Consider the following 17,716-nt stretch of genomic DNA (forward strand, 5'->3'; position numbering starts at 1 on the left):
ATGGGGACATCCTTTGATCTATTCTTTTATTTTGAAAACTTTGAGGCTAAAAATGGTTTTTTTTTTTTTAATATTTTAAAATACGAATCTCAACTTTAAGTTTTAAAACTAAATTGAGAATTTAGAAATATTGGCTCATTTTTAATCCTATATGTAAGGAAATAATCACCTAAACCAAAACTTTAGCAGGTTTGGCGTACAATTTTGATTATGGATCAACCATAAGATAGATTTAATGACTGTTTAAGAATTTTTTTTTATTATTTTGCTTTTGGGATGATAAATATAATTTTTAATTGTCAATGTTTTCTTTCATGATACTTTCAATATTTTTTTTTGCAAGGAAGCCGCTTTTTCAATAATATTTTAAAAAGTTAATTTCCTCGTAACAATTTTAATTTTTTTTTTACAAAAAATTACAGTCATCCCAAACCGATCATTCTATCTACGATCAAAGAGCGAAAGAATTTGATCATTTTTTTATTATTCAGAGATTAGTCTAAGAGTTTATTAAATAAGCCTATTGAGGGCTAATATATTGGCGGCGGTAGACTGAGACAATTTTTCATCGATGCATAAATATTTAGTACACAAACAGATAATTAGGGAGAGAGAGTGGAGAAACATCAGAAAAAAAAATTATGTGGAAGCCCCATAATGTGAAAAACCACAAATTAGAAGATTCTATTAAATTTGAGTGAATTATAAATCTTGACTCGTCTCTTAACTTGGAGAATGTGAAATTACAATAGTTGAAGAAGTTGGTTGAACTTTTTCTAGGTACTCGGGAGCTTGTATTGACTGTCATCAGAAGACAGAAGTCTCGATCTTCTCCAAGCTGTTGCTACTAGGCAGTTTTATCGGCCGACGGAAGTTTTCCTACGATGGTGTTTGGATGGATCTTTAGATCCTTGGAACATGAGAGCCTCCCTTCATCTAGAGAGTGGATCAATTTATAAATTTGTATGAGTGACAAATCCTATAAATATGAATAAGATCAATGACAAATTTGTAATGCTCAAGATTCATGCCCGATCAAGACAATTTTCATTTTTCAGTGACATCATCAAAGCCAATTATCTTAAATAAAATTATTTTCAAGTAATTTATATAGTTATATCCTAATATGTAATTGGGTTCTATTACAGTAGGTTGATTGTCCACCATATTTTTATTATCATCAATTATATATTAATTTGTTCCTTGATCGTATGAATTATTATTGATTCTGTAATATATATATAGCACCAACTGTGTGTGAGATGACGACATCAATAGTGTAGAAGATTCTTCAAGGCGTCTAATAAGGACGTGTGGAATTAAGGTAGGAAGAACAAATCTATGGGCTTACCTCTTTTCACTATATTTCTCCGGTATGGCTGTGAACAGTTGCTCCACTAATTTATAATAGCTAAAGTTGCAAGGCAATTCAGAGCATCTGTTGTGAGAGATAACGACATCAAGAGAGTGTAGAAGATTCTTCAGAGGCATCAAATAAAGACTACTATGTGGGATTAAGAAATCCATGGGCTTGATGAGAACCTTCTCTCCTACCTTGGTTCTCTCTTTGGCATCTAATCTTTGGTTTTTAATGATTTAATATACACTGCAGCAGACAAATGTAAACAATATTTATTATATATTTACATAGAAAGATAAACTTCACTGCTGAAGATAAGTACTATAGAATTCCAGCAAACTCCGGTGAAAACCAGCTCACTGTGGAAGGAAAGAAAGAGCTCACCATGGGTTCTCTAATGGCAGGATGGTCCTCTCCAAGGAAGGATATTACATCAGGTGCAGTCATAAAAATATACAATTTTGATTTCATGCATGTTATAAGTACTCACTTTCCCTATGTGATTGATTTCTTCTTCCTTTCTGTTTCTGACAGAAAAACTGCAGAGAAACAAATCACTGACTAAAGAAGAGATTGAATCCTACTGGAAATCAAAGAAGAGAGCAGAAGAAGATCACCTTAGTGCTATTGCTGATGTTCAGAATGAGAATCAGGTGAGATTTTACTCGATTTGAGGTTATATAAATGCATTAAATGTTTTATGAAACCGGAAGTACAAGAAAAACTTTTTTTTTCTTCTTCTGTTGCAGAACATAAATGGAGGATCAGCCGATAGATTTCAGAGATCAATCTCCTTCCCCTTTGCTGATAGAAAAAGGAATTATGGTGATGCAAATATATTTACTGATGAGCTTAAGAAAAGTAACTGCTGGTATGATTCTTGATCTCACAATTTACCAAAGATTAATGTGCAGGGATATGAAAGAATTTATATTTTCTACTTTCATTTTTGTTCTTGATGTCTCCTCTTTCTTAGATAGTAAATGATCAAAATAATTTTTAGCTCATCTAATTTTTTAAGGTGTTAAATTTAGTCGGTCAACTAACTCTGTTTAGGCTCTATCATCTTCTTTGTCGTTTCTAAGATTTCTTTCTCTCAGATTATTTCTCCTTCATAAGAGAGAATTCACAACCTGTAATTGTCCAGTGACTAGAAAATATGACATTTGCAGTAATTTTTTTAGCAAATAATCCTATGAAACTTCTTATCTTCTCATAGCACATTCATCTACAACAAATTTTGTTCAGAAATTTCATGTTTTTTTGCATCTGATAGGAGCTAACCGGCATCGAACTTGCAGGTGGACAAGGAGCAACTGGGCTTTTCTGAATGAACCTCCTGTGACAGCCATGGAAGGTCCTTCTTACAAATATGCTGCACAGTATCATGTTGCAGATCTTGCCAGATCAAAAACTGTGAATAATCCAGAAATGATGACTTACTGAAGAAAGAACTTGCAAGGAAATTAGTTAAGATAAAGACCGAGTATGAAAACTGGTAGCCAAATATAATCTGTATTACGTTTGTGGCACTGAGTATTTGACATGAACTTTAATCTTACGTGTGTTCCTTGTTAATGTCTTCTGGAACTATATATGGTTTTGTGTAGTGATTTTCTTCTGTTGTTTTTGTTTTTTTCAGTCTTGTTGATGTAGTTGTTGTTGCAGAACTTCAAGTTTTCTGAATTCAGTGGAACTAATTTTGTGTCTTGATGATAAATTTGGCAGCAAATCTACAACTTTAATGTGTAAGATAAAAACAAAGAAGTTAACAGGATTTTCTAAGCATTTTTTGGTGAAATGGGGTGACACAGCACAGATTGACAAAATCTTCAGTTGAAATGAGCTATTCTCTGTCTTCTCCTGTTTACTTCTATGAATGTCTCCCAACAGTTCAGATCGTAAGAAAGCAATATGATTTCCTACGAATAAAAAGAAAAAGGTCAGACTATTCATCTGATTATGTGATCAGTTTAGTTTCAGGATATCAGATCTTTTTTTTTTTTTTAATTTAGGCTACGTTTGGGAGATTTTATTACTGCTTCTTAAAAATGCTTTTTAGTAAAATAAATAAAATTTTTATACTAAAAAATTGTTTTAAGAAGCAACGTGAAAGTTGTCCCAAATGAAGCCTTAATCCCTTAAATATAGAAAATTAATCTCAAATGAAACCCCGGAAGAAAATTGATGAAAATCAGGATACAAAATTGATCATGATTATTTTCCTCAATTATATGAAATTGCTCTCAATTTAGTCAATAATGAATTAAATTGGTATTAATTTTATATAGTTGATGAACTAAACTAAACTAGAGAATTTTGATACTTTGAAATTATGCACTCCAAACTTGAAGATTAAATTCAAAAATAAAAACTGAAAATTTAGGTAATTACAAGCTTAACGAAAAAGAAAGACAGATTACAGATCTGAAATAGTTTGGGGAACCGTTTTCAGATCAAAAAACAGAAATGATATACTTAGCTTCCTATGCTGCAGTAGATGTATTCTGACAATGCAGTGTTAAGGTACTGAAATCAAACATAAACTCAAAAACATAATTAAAATTAAAATACTCCCTAATTCATCAACTGATAATAATCAATTTAGCAGTCTACGCCAGATATGTCTTGATCAGATGGTCACCATTATCAAATTAACATAAAGAGTTGTTGGAGTAGTTTTCATGACAGTGCGTCCTTCCTAAGTTGGCTCCATGAGATCAGCACTCTGAACAGAACAAAAGTAGGTGAGAAGAAGATAGCTTGCAATAAAGCATGTTCATGAAGGTGATGATGATTCCAAATAGTAAATTTATTTCAAAGTTTGTTCTTTTAAAATTTTTTTTGGATTACAACTTTTTATGGCAAAATGTTGAACACAGAAAATTTATATTTATTGTCATAGTAAAGAATGAAATTATGACTTGTAATTATTAATTCTATTGTACCCTCGCAAATCTGAACAGGTATGAGTCCTTATCAGGCACTTAGTGTTTTATATTAAATGTTGGAAAGCGATATGAAACCTAACATGAAGATGTAGATTTGATGTGGAGTTTAAAGATAGAACTAGATTTATTCCTTAGTCTATGTATTCAATTATCTGTAAGGAAAACTCTTCAATCAAGTTCTTGTAGAATTGTTGTGATGTTATAGATTTTTGCTCTGCAGACAAATTCCAGAAGGAGTTGGCAGAGAGCTGTGAGAGTTCAAAGGGGCCACCTCAATCTTTATCCGTTTCATGGTAAAAGAGACATTTGATGTGCATATCCTATAAATTGTTTCTTTCTTCTACAGTCATCCATTTATTTCATGATACATAAAACTGGTCACTTGCTTTTAAAGATTTCCTCTTCCTTTTGTTTCTGGCAGACAAATTTCAGAGAAACAAATTACTTAGTTAAGTAGTGATTTTTGGGAATGACTGAAGAAGATATTCAATGATATAATATCAGTCATGTATTAAAAATATTTTAGATTTTTTTTAGAACTTTCAGATTATTTTACAATTTTATTTCAGTTTTTATGTATTTAGTTTTTAAGATTATCTTTATTTAAAATAAGATGAGAAATTTTTATAGAATTTATTTGAATTTAAAATTGAAATAAATTGGTAAAGCTATTTTCTATTAGGGGTTAGCTGAACACTACTTTGACAAGTGATGTACCTATTTACCTGATTTGTATGTTCAAAACTTCCCTTTAGTTTCAATCAACCATGATTAATGCCTTCTGATGCTAGCAAATTTATTTTGTTTACTTCATGCAATATGTTAAGATTATAGTTTTAAAGATTATTGTTGATGCTAAGATTATTAATGTTGTAAGTATTTATGCTCCTTAAATATATTTGAATATATGTTTAAAAAAAAAAGGAATGACTTAGAATAATTAATTCAAAAAATATCTCTTGAAAAAAAAATTATTGCTGGAGATTTAAAAAGATATATTGATAGAGTGATAATAAAATTTTAATAGCATTCATGGTGGCCGTGAATTAGTGGAATTAAGTTAATGTCATGCATTAAATCTATAAAAGAGAGTAGCTAAGCATAGGTTACGACATGAGACTAATATTACTCAAAATCAATTTTGATTCATGCTGAGTAGGTCTACTGTGGAAGTTATACATTTGATAAGGAAGAAAGTATAAAGACAGTAAGGAGGATCTACATATGATACTTACTTATTTAGATAAAGATATGATAAAATTTCAAAAGAAGTGCTACAAAGAGTTCTTGAATAAAAAGGAGTTAATAATGTTTATCTCCAAGTCATTAAAGATATGCATGCATGAGCTATTACTTATGCTCAAAACACGAGGTAATTTGACCAAGTATTTTCCCATTTTAGTTGGATTATATCAATGATCAATTTAAGTTCATAACTTTCTGCTTTAGTCAAGGATGTTTTTACTAGACATGCGAAAGAGAAAGTACCTTGGTGTATGTTTTCAGTTGATATATTCTTCTTGTTGATGGGAATTGATGAGAACTTAAATTATGGAGATCAATCTAAGAGTTTAATCATTTTTGTTTAAATAGATCTAAAATTGAATACATGAAGTGTAATTTTAGTGTTAATGGATCTAGTGGTGAGAGTGTGATATTGGATGATCAAGTCATTAAACAAAAATGCATGTTTTAGACGGGAATATTACTAGTAGAAAATTCAAAGCAGTTTGATTGAAATGAAAGCACGAAATTCAGCTTTCTTTGTAATCAGTAGTCAAATAAAAGGCTTGCAATGTATGTGACATCAAGCATTTGACAAGAACTATAATCTTATAATATATAATCTTCTACATTAATTATCTTCTGTTGTTCTTCTGGTTGTTGTTGGTCCTGCTGCTGCTGAATTGCATTCTCAGCTTCAAGTCTTCTGAATGCAGTGGAACTGATTTTGTGCCCTGATGTTGAATCTGGAAGTAAATCTACTACTTCAATCTAGAAAATAAAGGCACATAACCGATCACTATTGTATAAGCCTTTTCTAAAAATGGAGTGGGAAAGAGGAAACAATGGGTAAAACCGTGAAACCTTCAGCTGTGATAAGCCTCTCTCTGCTCTTTTCCTATTTACTGCCAAACCCCCAGGAAATGTCTCCTTGCTGTTCAGTTTGTAATGATGCGAAATGTGTTATAGGAATAAACTCCAACCATGAAACAACAGTAATGGAATCTAGTAGGGTGATTAACCTCACAACAATGGCTTCCAACAGTTCATCTACAATGGATGGTCCATAGGGGTCCGTAATTGGCTCAACCCCTACTGTCAACTCGGGCTTGACTGACTGAAACAATGGCATTCAGCTTGAAATTAAATTTCAAATGAATCCACATTAAATTATAGTGATATTTTAGTTAATTATGAGTCTAAATGAAAGAAAAAAAGGAAAATATTAATGAATTGACCAATTAAGGTTTGCTACAATGGAATCTTACTCATAATTGCTTTCAGATTAAAAGCAAGAAACTATAAGCCTAGCTTTCTGTGCTTCAGAAGAGCATAAAGAGCTGTTAAATTTCAGTACCTTGATGTAGTCTTTAACACACTGCATCCTCTTCTCAATTGGCTGTATTAGATTAGCATACTGAATAGAAGCAAAAGTAAAAGTACGTGAACAGACGATAAAAGTCGGAGTTAGGGATATTAATGGAGATGAAGATTCTGATAATGCAGAGAAATGGACAAGAAAAATAAATATTTAATTTTTTTTTTTTTCAACGGAAGCACCAATAGAGAATTTGTATAGCTCTGACTCACGGTATATTGATCGTGGAATCAATTAGAACTTTTTCACAAAAAGTTAAACGGGGAAAATTCATAATGGGCTACATTTAGTGACTCAATTTAAACGTCATGATTAGAACGAGTTTGAATTCCAATAAGGCAGTGGAAATAAATATGGAACCAATTCCCAAGTTGGGTCGATTCAGTTAACAATGTAAACTCTAGGTCAGCTTGCATAAAATCAAAGGACGAGTTAGGTTGTTCTGTTCAACTAAACTTGGAGAGAATTGTTGTCTTGCAGGAAAGATTTAGGATGGATTTAAGAAAACTTTTTCATAACTTCATTTAGATGGCATGATCATATTTCTATTTGACTATAATTTTCAAGATGTTTTTCTATGAGAAAGGAACTTTTTAAAACAAGATTTGCTAGAATGTGCTAGCTATATAAAAGTTCTTGCTAGACTTTATTTGGAGAAAATAGTCTAAATAGCTTCAAAAACTCTATTTTTCCGCAATAATTTATCCGATAATTTTACAAATAATCACATCCCCAAACACCCTTAAACCCTTGGCCTCCTATTTAGAAGCCAATGGAAATACTAATTAATGGCCTACTTCTGAGAGTTGAGAAATAATAAAAAAAAGCAATTTTGTGTGGATTAAACCTAGATTTATGCATTAGTCTTTTTGAGTCAAAGATCTGAGATTTGCCATTCTAAGCAAGAACTTTTCATGCCATGATGTACAATTTTAATATGATATAGCTATAATCTTTTCACCTTAATCACATTTAGCTTTAGAAGATCATTTAAAATAGTACCTTGCCTACTTCTGGATATACTTTTGTAAGAAGACAATGATGGAGACTAACATTAAAAAAAAAATAAAGAAATCTGAGGCTCTGGAATAACCTTAAGGCATCTTATTACTAGAAGTTTTAGTATATTTCTTTCTAACTTTTATCTCAAATGTTCTGATTTTTTGTCACATCTTGTAATCTCGTCTTTTACTTCTTTTAAACAAAAAAAAAAAGAGAGAAACTCGAAGTTCTGGAATAACCTAAGGCATCTTATTACTAGAAACGTTTAGCATCTTTCTTTCTAACTTTGTCTCAAATGTTCTGATTATCTGTCACATCTTGTAATCCCGTCTTATACTTCTTCATTTAACATAAAAAAAAGGGAGACAAACTCGGAGGCTCTGGAATAACCCAGGGTAGCTTATTATAGATATAGAAGTGTTTAGTATCTTTCTTTCTAACTTTTGGCTCAAATGTTTTGATTTTTTAACACATCTTATGATCTTGTTTTGTACTTCTTCATTTACTCTTCATTAACAAGGGTTTACACCAAAATGTTTCCTAAAAAAAGTATCATTTATCTAATGCATTTACAATTTAACACTTTCTCCCCAAAAATATTGATTTCGACATAGGATGTAAGTTCAATTATAACGAGTCATATGCATAATTTATTTTATTTATAACAGCTTAGCACATAAACTCAGTAATACCCACTTTATATTTTGTCGTGAGAAGATGTATAAAAGTTAGTTTCATTTTACTTATTAAAAAAAACAGTTAGTCTCCAAAAAGGGCGTATTTGATGCATGAAACTACCGCCGATGCAGATTCTAGCAAAGATTTGATGCATGCAAACTCACCCCTGCCAGCATTGCATAAAAGCAAATTTCATGGCTCAAACCCATGGCCTCAATGATGTAATGGAGACTACCTTAACACAATGTAAATGTGTTGGACACATGTTAGGGCATACAATGTAAGCGTCATCTTCGAAATGTGTCCTACACAGATATGGAAGGTATTTGAAAGTGTTTGTGATTCCTAGCTCTTCACCAATCAACAAAAGGACCATAACAAACAAACCCAAATCTATGTTAAAGCATTAGATAAAAGGAAAGAAAGTGAACGAACAAATCTCCTTTTCAAAACTAAGTGCAAGAAAATAAATCTCAAACACAAAATACAAAATGGTAACAAAACCAATCAACCTAAGTCAATCAATGGTTCACAGAAACAAAATAAATATGTTCATCATACAATTAACATAAAGCTTGAATATATCCTTCAAAAACAAAACTATATCTCAGAAATCTACAATGACTAGAAAAGGAAAAAAATTACTCCATCGGCAAGAAGTTGAAACCAAGCCCAAATAGAAAAAAGAATAAAATTGACTTCTTCAATTTGCTAAAATCATTCTATCAAATATATATCAGGTAAAAGCTATGGCTGCATTAATTTGTACCAACCCTACTTTCCCCTCTTAAGAACCGCACAATTCACGTGCCAAGATTTTACAATCAAGTACAATTTCAAAAAACCTTAAGAAATACAATCAAAAGAAAAAATATATGGTAAATCAAAAAACCATTTAGATTTTTTAACATTTATATGTTTTTTAATAAAATTTATAACAAGGAGGGTAATATTATGTTTCCATAGGCATTCCTTCATTAAGATTCACCAAAATATTCATGGAGTTATGACATTGTCACCAAAATTTTGATCATTAAAATTTTGAGGTTACATAATATTCAACCATTTTATATTTACAAAACTAACACCAAATTGCATCTATTTACTATAATATGAATATCCCTTCAATTAAGAAGAAAACAACAAAAATTAAATTTGTATTTTTCCTTTTCACTAAACCCTTTAATGGTTTGGTCATGGCATACACCAGCATAGAGGTTCAGTAGCTCATTTTAAAAATCAAAGTTTTGGTTTTGTAAATAAGAAAATTTTCAATGGTATGTGCTTAGATTTATCTAAAACGTTGGCTTTCTAATGACCCTCCTATATTAAAATTGGCCGACTAAAAAAGACTTGAATATAAAGTATTAGAAATAACCTTTTTAATTATATTTAAATGAGAATCTGACTCTTAATAAGACAAAGGGTAGAAAAAAGATTCATCAAGCTGACACCACGTAGTGGGTTAAAGGCTTGTTGTTGTTGTAGATATGTCTTCAACTATCTTATCATCATTAATCTTCTCTTACTCAAACCACTCTAAAATCAATTCTAATTTTACCAACCTATAATCAAGATAAATACCATCATTATCCCTTAAATCCACAAAACAAATGATCAAACAATATTTAGTTAACCATAAGAAGAAATATTGGTTGTACCAAGCTTTTCCTTGATCAAAACAAGAACTCAGAAGAAACAATAAGAAGAAAAGAAGGAGAAAAACACCTCTTTTTTGCTCAGCATTGGCCCATCACAAACACCCACCACAATGCGTTCCCTTGCCAATTCTGCTGCCGCCTGAACTAAAAGAAAAACATACAAATGTAAGGAAAAGAAAACAACATATTAAGGGGGGGGAAAAAAAAAAAAAAAAAAAAAAAAAAAAAAAAAATGGGGGGGGGGGGGGGGGGGGTTTGCGCCATTTCGGAAGCAATGATAGACCTTGAGGAAGAGGTGGTGGCCTTGGTGTAGACGATCGAAAGTTCCTCCGATGACCACTGCTTCATAGGAATTTGGTGCAGGAGGGTTTGGGACCTGGAAAGTCTCATCCTTGGAGAACTCCATAGTCAAGCACAGACGAAGAAGAAGAAGAAGACGGGCTGTTTGGATGCAGAATTTGAACAGGATTTAGCCTAAATCCTGCCAAACAGCAAAAATGACAATTTTTTATCCTACGGAATCTTTAAATCCCGTTTCATCTCAGTTTTACCTTAAATCCCGGAGTTTCCAAATCCGGTAGCTCCGCGGATTTATGGGATTTTGGGAACTTGAAGCGTGGGAGAAAGGTGCGGGAACGAACTCCCGTCGGGTGACTTCCTCGTTTTAGGATAAGAGCAGAAGGGGTAGAGGGTTAACAGCGAGCTTCGGTCGGGATCAGAAAAAACGAGGTGGCGAAGTAGTGGATCCGATCCGACAATTGCTCCGGCGAAGAAGAATTTTTTCAGCTAAGCCTAGTTTATCCAATTCAGCTTGAGCTCGTTTAGTATATGAGTTTTAAGTTAATGAGGCTCAACTTGTGAGTTTGTGAGTCCGCTCAAATAATTATTAATATTTTTAATAAATTTATTTTATTTATTAAATTTAAATATTATGTATGCATGAGCTAGCACATGTTCAAATGCAAGTTGGTTTGATCAAGTATTTTCCTATTTCGGTTGGATTACATCAAGGATCAACCTTAAGTCCATACCTTTTTGCTTTAGTCATGAATGTTCTCACTAGACATTTGCAAGAGGATGTACCTTAGTGTATACTTTTTGCTTATGATATTCTTCTTTTTGATAAGACTAGAGAGGGAGTGAAGGTAAATTTGAATTATGGATGTCAACCTTAGAGCCGAAAAGTTTTCGCTTGAGTAGATCTAAAACTGAATATATGGAGTGTAATTTTAATAGCAATAGACCTAGTGAGGGGATTGTAACTTTGGGCAATGAAGTCATTAATAAGAGTACACGTTTTTAGATATATTGGATCTATTGTTTAGAGTGGTGGTAAAATAGATGAGGATATTATCAGCAGAATTTAAGTTGGATGGTTGAAGTGGAGAAATGCATCGGGCTTATTGTGCGATAGAAAAGTCCCCTTAAACTTAATGGAAAATTCTATAAGATGGTGGTGACACCTGCAATGTTTTATGGTGTCGAATGTTGGCCTTCAAAAGAGAAGCATAATATTAAGTTAAGTGTTGCAGAGATAATGATACTTAGGTGGATAAGGGTTTTACCCTTAGAGATATGACATGAAATGAGCATATACGAGATAAGGTTGGAGTAGCCCTAGTGGAAGATAATATTAGCGAGAGCCACCCTATATGGTTTGGTCACATTAAACGGAGGCCTTCCGATGACCCGTTTAGGAAAGTTGAGGTATTGGATTTGACTTATATTAGGAAAGAAAGAGGTAGAACTAAAAAAATTTGGTTAGAAAATATTAGAAATGATATTTCTTTATTAGATATAAATGAGAATTTGACTTTTAACAGGACACAATGATGAAAAATGATTTATACAACCGACCCAATATAGTGGGACAAAAGAAAAAGATTGATGTTGTTGTTGTATTAAATTTAAATACTAAAAAAATAATAATAAATGATTAAAAATTTAATAATATAAAAATATTCAATGTTTAAATTTAATAATAAATGTTTAAAATATTAAAAAAATCTCATCAAGACTCGAGAGCTGGCTCGAGCTCATTTACAGGAGCACGACTTGAGCTCGAGTTTGAGCTTGACTCAAGCTCGAGTTCGAATCGACTTTCTGACTAATGGGCCAAGCTTGATAAGGTCATTACTCGACTTGACTCATTTACTCGTTTACCCAATCTAAAGTCTAATTAATCGAGTTTAAGCTCACAACCATATTCCAGAGGATTGTTGGGCAATATGATTTATGCAGGATTTGAGCAGGAGTTATGCTAAATCCTATGAAAATTTCATATGGAGGAATAAATCCTCTGTTTCCCTCTTTCTTGTTGTAAATCCCATATCTACTAAATTATGCAGTTCAATGGATTACGAGATTTGGCTGAAAAAGCGTGTGAAAAGAGAAAATGGTTACCTTTGCAACGAGCGAGCTTCCTCCAATCCAACAGAAGAACGACAACGTATCGTGACTTCCGATCTAATAGGAAGGAACGTCGTTGAAGGAAGCAAATAGGCTCTTTCAAAACCCTTACCTACCTCTCATGCCAAGCACATGTGACATGAATAGCGGGAGAAGAGGAAAAGCAAGTCCTAGGACAGGCTAGACAGCTAATGAGAAGCCTACAGATAGAGTCATACTTTCATAAAAATTAATTAATTTAGTTCAACTAATTTAATTAAAATTAATCAAAATTATAATGTAATTAATAGTATAATTAGTAATTAAAATTTAATATAATTAACTTATTTAGTATAATTTGATATAAAAATTATTAATTATATAATTAATAGTGTAAATAATTAATGACTCATAGAACAATTAAGTGATTAATAAGATCATAAATAATTAATAATACTTAACTGATTAATTATATTTCCATGTGATTAAACATGTCCTTAAAGAAAAAAATTTAATTACTATCTAAAACCTAACAGACGAAAGATATATCTACAGCAACATTGCAGACCTCCATCATTTAAGCCTTTTGAATGAAAAGCTGCGACAAAGAAGACGAAACAGCTTTCTTACTGGCATGGTTCAGTGCATGACAGAAGCCATGTGGATTATTTGGTACTTTTTCAGTTTTTTTTTTCTAGAAGATTTTTTGGTACTTACACAAATCAGATTTCAAGTAGCAATAAATGGTTCAATCCACTTTAAATGCCTGTGTTCGACATGTTCAATAGAGAGCTCATGAATAAGCAGTTAAGAAACTTTGACTACTTTTTAATATAATGCTTGATTAAGTTCACTGTAAAAATGATGAATAATGTAATATGAATGTTCTATATTTATTATAATTTAATACTAATTGAATATAAAAACATATATTAATTAGATGTACTTGTAACTTTTTCACATTTGATAATTTGTTGTTTATTTCGACTATCATTAAGAAGCTCGTTCATTAAAAATATCATTTTTGAGTTTGACAAACTACTCATTTTTCAACGGACAAAAATGATAGACAGACCGGCTTGTTTATGTCCTCACGATAACTCGCTAGATATATTCGTTAACAAGCTCGACATAAGCCAACTAACATCTTTAACATAAAGCTCAATAATAGCCTGAGTGAATCACAACAAATTTTCATAAATTCTACATCTTGATGATGATTAAGCTCTGCAAATCATTTCATAACAGCACTCCTCTAAAAATTCAGAAATTTTTGCAGTATATATCTGAGGAAAACTTCTAAAATGGTCAACATGAGGAGAAGTACCAAAATTATAATACTGAACATTTCTTCCCATAGCCTTTTGTTCTTGGAAGAAAGTTTCAACTGAAGTAGCTGGAATCACTTTATCAGAAGAGCTGTAGAGGTACAGCTGAGGGCAGGGAGGCTGTTTCTTTGATAGAATGGATATAACCATGCCCAACCTCCTGTTAATTAGGAAACAATTCTGCTAATTTAGATCAAGATGGTCATCAAAATCAACAGTACAATCAAAAGATTATACTAATTTTTATAAAATTTATATTAGACTTATCTCAGAGTAAATCTAATGGCTATAAAACATACTAAATTGGATGAATGTGATACTTACCGATTAATATCTGGTAAAATCAGGATAATGCTGAAGATTTTCTCTAAGATGAACATCACAATGATTTCAAGAGCTCGTGATTTCCAATCCCGCTTGCTAGATCTGTCACTACTAACTTCAGCACTGTCTCCATTGATACGTTCAAGGGAGGCGACGATAGCAGAGCTGCGCTTCTTTATCAGGGCGGCACAGAAGCCCGCAGCCCAGACCTGCAATGATGTCACAGAAATCATGTAAATACAATAAATGACATTAAAATCTCAAACTTATAATGTAAATGCCTCCATTTTTCCTAAAAGAACATTAAAATTGAATTTTTTATGTAGAAAATACAAACAGCATTTATAACAAGAGAACTTTGAAGCTCTCTTCTATTCATATTAACTATTTTGCAGGGAATTCTAAGGAAATGATGATTAAACAACAAAAAATAGAAAGATTACAAGTTCATAAAATTATGTTCGATCTTCTCTTATAAGCAACCAGTAAACCTTGCAAAACTGCAGGTGCAAAAAAAAAAAAAAAAGTCCAAACCTTGGGGCTTATTTCAGGGGCAGGTCCAGAATCAATCACACATCCTTTAATTTTTTCAATAACGTCATTCCTTGACTGCAAATTCTGCAGTATTGAACCATAACTGTAGTGAAACAGAGAATTTCACAGTTAGTACGAAAACTAATAAACATTTAATTTTTTTAGCAAGCAAAAGTTAAACTATAAGAGCATATGTCCATAGATATTTTCCACTACCATTATGAACATAGGCCAGTTTGACCAGTCTAGTCTAAATGTTAAATGGATAATGCATACGGTCGCAATTTAAAAGGACACAAAAATATTTGGATGCTGGGATCCAAGTTGGCTAATTATTCTCAAAGAAACCACTCAGTTTGTTAATAAGCTTGAAAAGCAAAAGGGAATGTAGTTCATATTGATGCAAATCTAACAATTCATACTTATGGGAAACACCAAATTGCGTGCATTGAGATGAGCGTCTAGTTCTTTTTTCCTTTTAATTGCTCTTGTATTCTTAAATTTTTTTTTTCCAAGTTCATTTCACCGTAGATAAGCCTATGATGATGACGCCTATGTGAATGGGATATGCTCTCTGACATTTTAATCACCTTGATAAGGAAGATTCTTCTGTGTGGAAGCGGAACTCGTTCAAATACCTAAGCCCGCGGGTCGGTACCGCTCGGTACGGCAGCTCGGTATCACTAACGTGGATCACTCTGGTTGGTATCCGGGTGTAGAGCGGCATTCGGCGTCCGCACAAAATAATCTCTCCCTTGATACACCTTGATATTGTAACATAATCGGCCTACTAGTGTGTTGGACTATTGTGGGTTCCCTATATATGCGATATTTTCATGTATAGTTTGGAACTCAATACATCACTTACATATGGACTTCAACTAATTTTAGGTTAGAGTTTTAGGTTTTGATAATGTGGGTCTTTTTTATTATAAATAAGACCACTAGATATGTAAGAATTAAGTTGTGGCTTAATAAAATTTAATATTCCTCTCAAAATTGTGTGTGTTGATGAATGTGAAATGTTTGAGTGTATTGCAAGTCATAACGTATTTTAAGGGGAATCTTATCCTACTATTATGAGGCTGGATTTTCATTGGTGACTTGTATAATTGTTCTCTTCAACCACATAATTCGTGATTAATTTTGTGTGTTTGATTGAGTTGAATGTGAATCATGTGATCCAAACTGAAGGGTAAGGGTCTAAGGCACTATTTGATAAGGAGAGCCTCTATACCTATGAAAGTAAAAGCGATCTCTGGCAATTTAATAAGAAGAGCCTCTATTCCTAACTAGGGAGATTCCATTTGCTGGTCTGAGTGCCTCTGTTCCTGTTGATATAATCTAATATCAGCTAAGCTATTTCCAGTCCATTTTTCTACATAAACTCACTTTCATCCTTCTTTAACAATAGTGGATTATGCTTAAATTACCCAAAGAGAAATACTAACTGCTGATTTCAACAAGATGGCAACAATCATATGTGACTCGTCAAGGTAAAGCTACTAAAATACTCAATTGAGTGTCAAGCTAGTGGCATCTGCAAATGGACAGGCTTAACATTTCTCTTACGCAATTAAAGCATGTAAAAAGTAATTTCCTGGCCCTAGTTTCATTCGCAGCCTTGAACAGGATAAAGCTGGGATATGAAGGTTCCATTAATCAGCTATGACACCCAAAGGTATGATTTCTTTGGCCAATGTATGATAATGGCTTTTGACATCAGTCAGTTAGGTCCATCTATCAAACCGTTCATTAGCGCACGAAATGTTTCAAGCACAAATGAAGGGTCTAATTATAAAATAGCATCTTCTTGCAATATAGTTGATAGGTTCAGAATCGAATCCTCAGGCAAGAAAATCGCCCTCTTCGCCAATAAATACTCGGTTAACTTATCGCGGTGCCTCTTTTCTAGTTGATATCTATAAATCAGCTATTTCCAGGCCATTTTTTATACATATATTCGGTTCGAATTGTTTCTTTGGCAATATTGAGGCTAGGCCTCAGTTATCCAAAACAAAACATATTAACCCTAATACACAAATAATAACGCCAAACGCAGTCAAATATAGATGAAACTAGAGGAGCAAAGCAGAGAACAGTTACACTAGCCAACCAGTATTGCTGAAGGTGTGGAAGAGCAAATATCGCTCCCTCCCATCTTTCTCACTCTCCAAGCACCAATTCGCCAGCTCCAATGCAAACCTCGCCACCTTCGCCTCCATCCTCCGCCCAAAATCCAACCCCACCATCTCCCAAAGCGGCACCACAAACCGAACAGATCGAATCCCCCTCGCGTTATAGATATCCGCATACCTCTTCAAATGCTTCTCCTCCGCACCCAGCCATCCTAACAGCACCACCGTCCATATTGCCCCCTTCTCCCCGCTGCCTTGCCGTACGGCGAGCTCGCTCACTGGATCCCAGTGGTGAAACCCCTTCCCTGGCTCCAGTACGGGACCATCGACGCAATCCTTCAGTGGATCCGAGCAGGAGATTGAGAGAAATAGCGGCGACTGTTCGAGAAAGGGCACCGGCCAACGGCCGACGCCGTGGCTGGAGCTGACGGCTGCAGATCGGAACCCAGCTGCGGAGGTATAGTTAATCGATCTAGGTTTCGGGTTTCGGAGAGGGAGTGAGACAGAACAGTGAGGATTGAAATGACTAAGATGGCGGTCGAGAGCTCGGACGCTGAGAAGGCGCACAGTGGCCGCCATTGCTTCTGTTGAAAGACTTCCATTTAACGCCTTATATATAGACATTTCGTTTCCCGCCTTATGCGTTTCCCTAACATGAGGTGGTATTGGATCGTTTCACCTAGCCGTTTTAAACATATATTTTGAAATTCTTTTGAGGGGTATATATATATATATATATATATATATATA

At 33.4% G+C, this 17,716-nt stretch overlaps 3 protein-coding genes and 1 long non-coding RNA gene across 9 annotated transcripts; 2 read left to right on the forward strand and 2 right to left on the reverse strand.

Annotated features, from left to right (window-relative positions):
• Window positions 1–1,604: 1,604 nt before the first annotated feature.
• LOC110096493 lies at window positions 1,605–3,060 on the forward strand. Its single transcript, XM_020822476.2, has 4 exons — window positions 1,605–1,797; window positions 1,895–2,013; window positions 2,110–2,231; window positions 2,662–3,060. Exons 1-4 carry the CDS (start codon window positions 1,746–1,748, stop codon window positions 2,804–2,806), a joined length of 438 nt encoding a protein of 145 aa, XP_020678135.1. The 5' UTR covers window positions 1,605–1,745; the 3' UTR covers window positions 2,807–3,060.
• Window positions 2,462–11,090, reverse strand: LOC110096531 (phosphopantetheine adenylyltransferase). Of its 6 annotated transcripts, none has more exons than XR_003701406.1 (10): window positions 10,806–11,090; window positions 10,538–10,695; window positions 10,322–10,393; window positions 6,893–6,952; window positions 6,558–6,652; window positions 6,400–6,469; window positions 6,166–6,306; window positions 4,005–4,088; window positions 2,923–3,282; window positions 2,462–2,735 (listed from the first exon to the last, which is right to left on the reverse strand). XR_003701406.1 is itself a non-coding variant. In XM_020822540.2 (8 exons), exons 2-8 carry the CDS (start codon window positions 10,658–10,660, stop codon window positions 4,062–4,064), a joined length of 588 nt encoding a protein of 195 aa, XP_020678199.1. In that variant the 5' UTR covers window positions 10,661–10,735; window positions 10,806–11,090; the 3' UTR covers window positions 3,716–4,061. The 6 variants fall into 6 exon arrangements, 2 of the variants coding, with proteins under 2 accessions (XP_020678199.1, XP_020678200.1); XR_003701404.1 differs by having other exon boundaries at window positions 2,462–2,774; XR_003701407.1 differs by lacking the exon at window positions 2,923–3,282 and having other exon boundaries at window positions 2,508–2,735.
• Window positions 6,960–8,671, forward strand: LOC114580124. Its single transcript, XR_003701409.1, has 2 exons — window positions 6,960–7,528; window positions 7,683–8,671. It is a non-coding gene; the product is annotated as an uncharacterized LOC114580124 (long non-coding RNA).
• A 2,663-nt stretch (window positions 11,091–13,753) lies between the features above and the next one.
• On the reverse strand, window positions 13,754–17,546 carry LOC110096496 (transmembrane protein 53). Its single transcript, XM_020822483.2, has 4 exons — window positions 16,935–17,546; window positions 14,829–14,931; window positions 14,295–14,503; window positions 13,754–14,130 (listed from the first exon to the last, which is right to left on the reverse strand). Exons 1-4 carry the CDS (start codon window positions 17,543–17,545, stop codon window positions 13,863–13,865), a joined length of 1,191 nt encoding a protein of 396 aa, XP_020678142.1. The 5' UTR covers window position 17,546; the 3' UTR covers window positions 13,754–13,862.
• Between the last annotated feature and the right edge of the window lie 170 nt (window positions 17,547–17,716).

This window comes from Dendrobium catenatum, unplaced genomic scaffold, assembly GCF_001605985.2.
Source record: "Dendrobium catenatum unplaced genomic scaffold, ASM160598v2 fragScaff_scaffold_81, whole genome shotgun sequence".
Taxonomy (NCBI): Eukaryota; Viridiplantae; Streptophyta; class Magnoliopsida; order Asparagales; family Orchidaceae; genus Dendrobium; species Dendrobium catenatum.

What these genes read in the sequence shown, in the direction of transcription:
- LOC110096496 (XM_020822483.2), bottom strand. Translation starts at nt 17,545, where the DNA reads ATGGCGGCCACTGTGCGCCTTCTCAGCGTCCGAGCTCTCGACCGCCAT. An exon ending in CCCCTGAAATAAGCCCCAAG is followed by an intron (nt 14,504 to 14,828) that starts GTTTGGACTTTT and finishes ACATCATTGCAG; the next exon opens with GTCTGGGCTGCGGGCTTCTG. An exon ending in ATTTTACCAGATATTAATCG is followed by an intron (nt 14,131 to 14,294) that starts GTAAGTATCACA and finishes CCTAATTAACAG; the next exon opens with GAGGTTGGGCATGGTTATAT.
- LOC110096493 (XM_020822476.2), top strand. Translation starts at nt 1,746, where the DNA reads ATGGGTTCTCTAATGGCAGGATGGTCCTCTCCAAGGAAGGATATTACA. An exon ending in AAGGAAGGATATTACATCAG is followed by an intron (nt 1,798 to 1,894) that starts GTGCAGTCATAA and finishes TGTTTCTGACAG; the next exon opens with AAAAACTGCAGAGAAACAAA. An exon ending in ATGTTCAGAATGAGAATCAG is followed by an intron (nt 2,014 to 2,109) that starts GTGAGATTTTAC and finishes CTTCTGTTGCAG; the next exon opens with AACATAAATGGAGGATCAGC.
- LOC110096531 (XM_020822540.2), bottom strand. Translation starts at nt 10,660, where the DNA reads ATGGAGTTCTCCAAGGATGAGACTTTCCAGGTCCCAAACCCTCCTGCA. An exon ending in CAATGCTGAGCAAAAAAGAG is followed by an intron (nt 6,953 to 10,321) that starts GTGTTTTTCTCC and finishes GCTTCTATTCAG; the next exon opens with TATGCTAATCTAATACAGCC. An exon ending in TTGGAAGCCATTGTTGTGAG is followed by an intron (nt 6,470 to 6,557) that starts GTTAATCACCCT and finishes CAAACTGAACAG; the next exon opens with CAAGGAGACATTTCCTGGGG.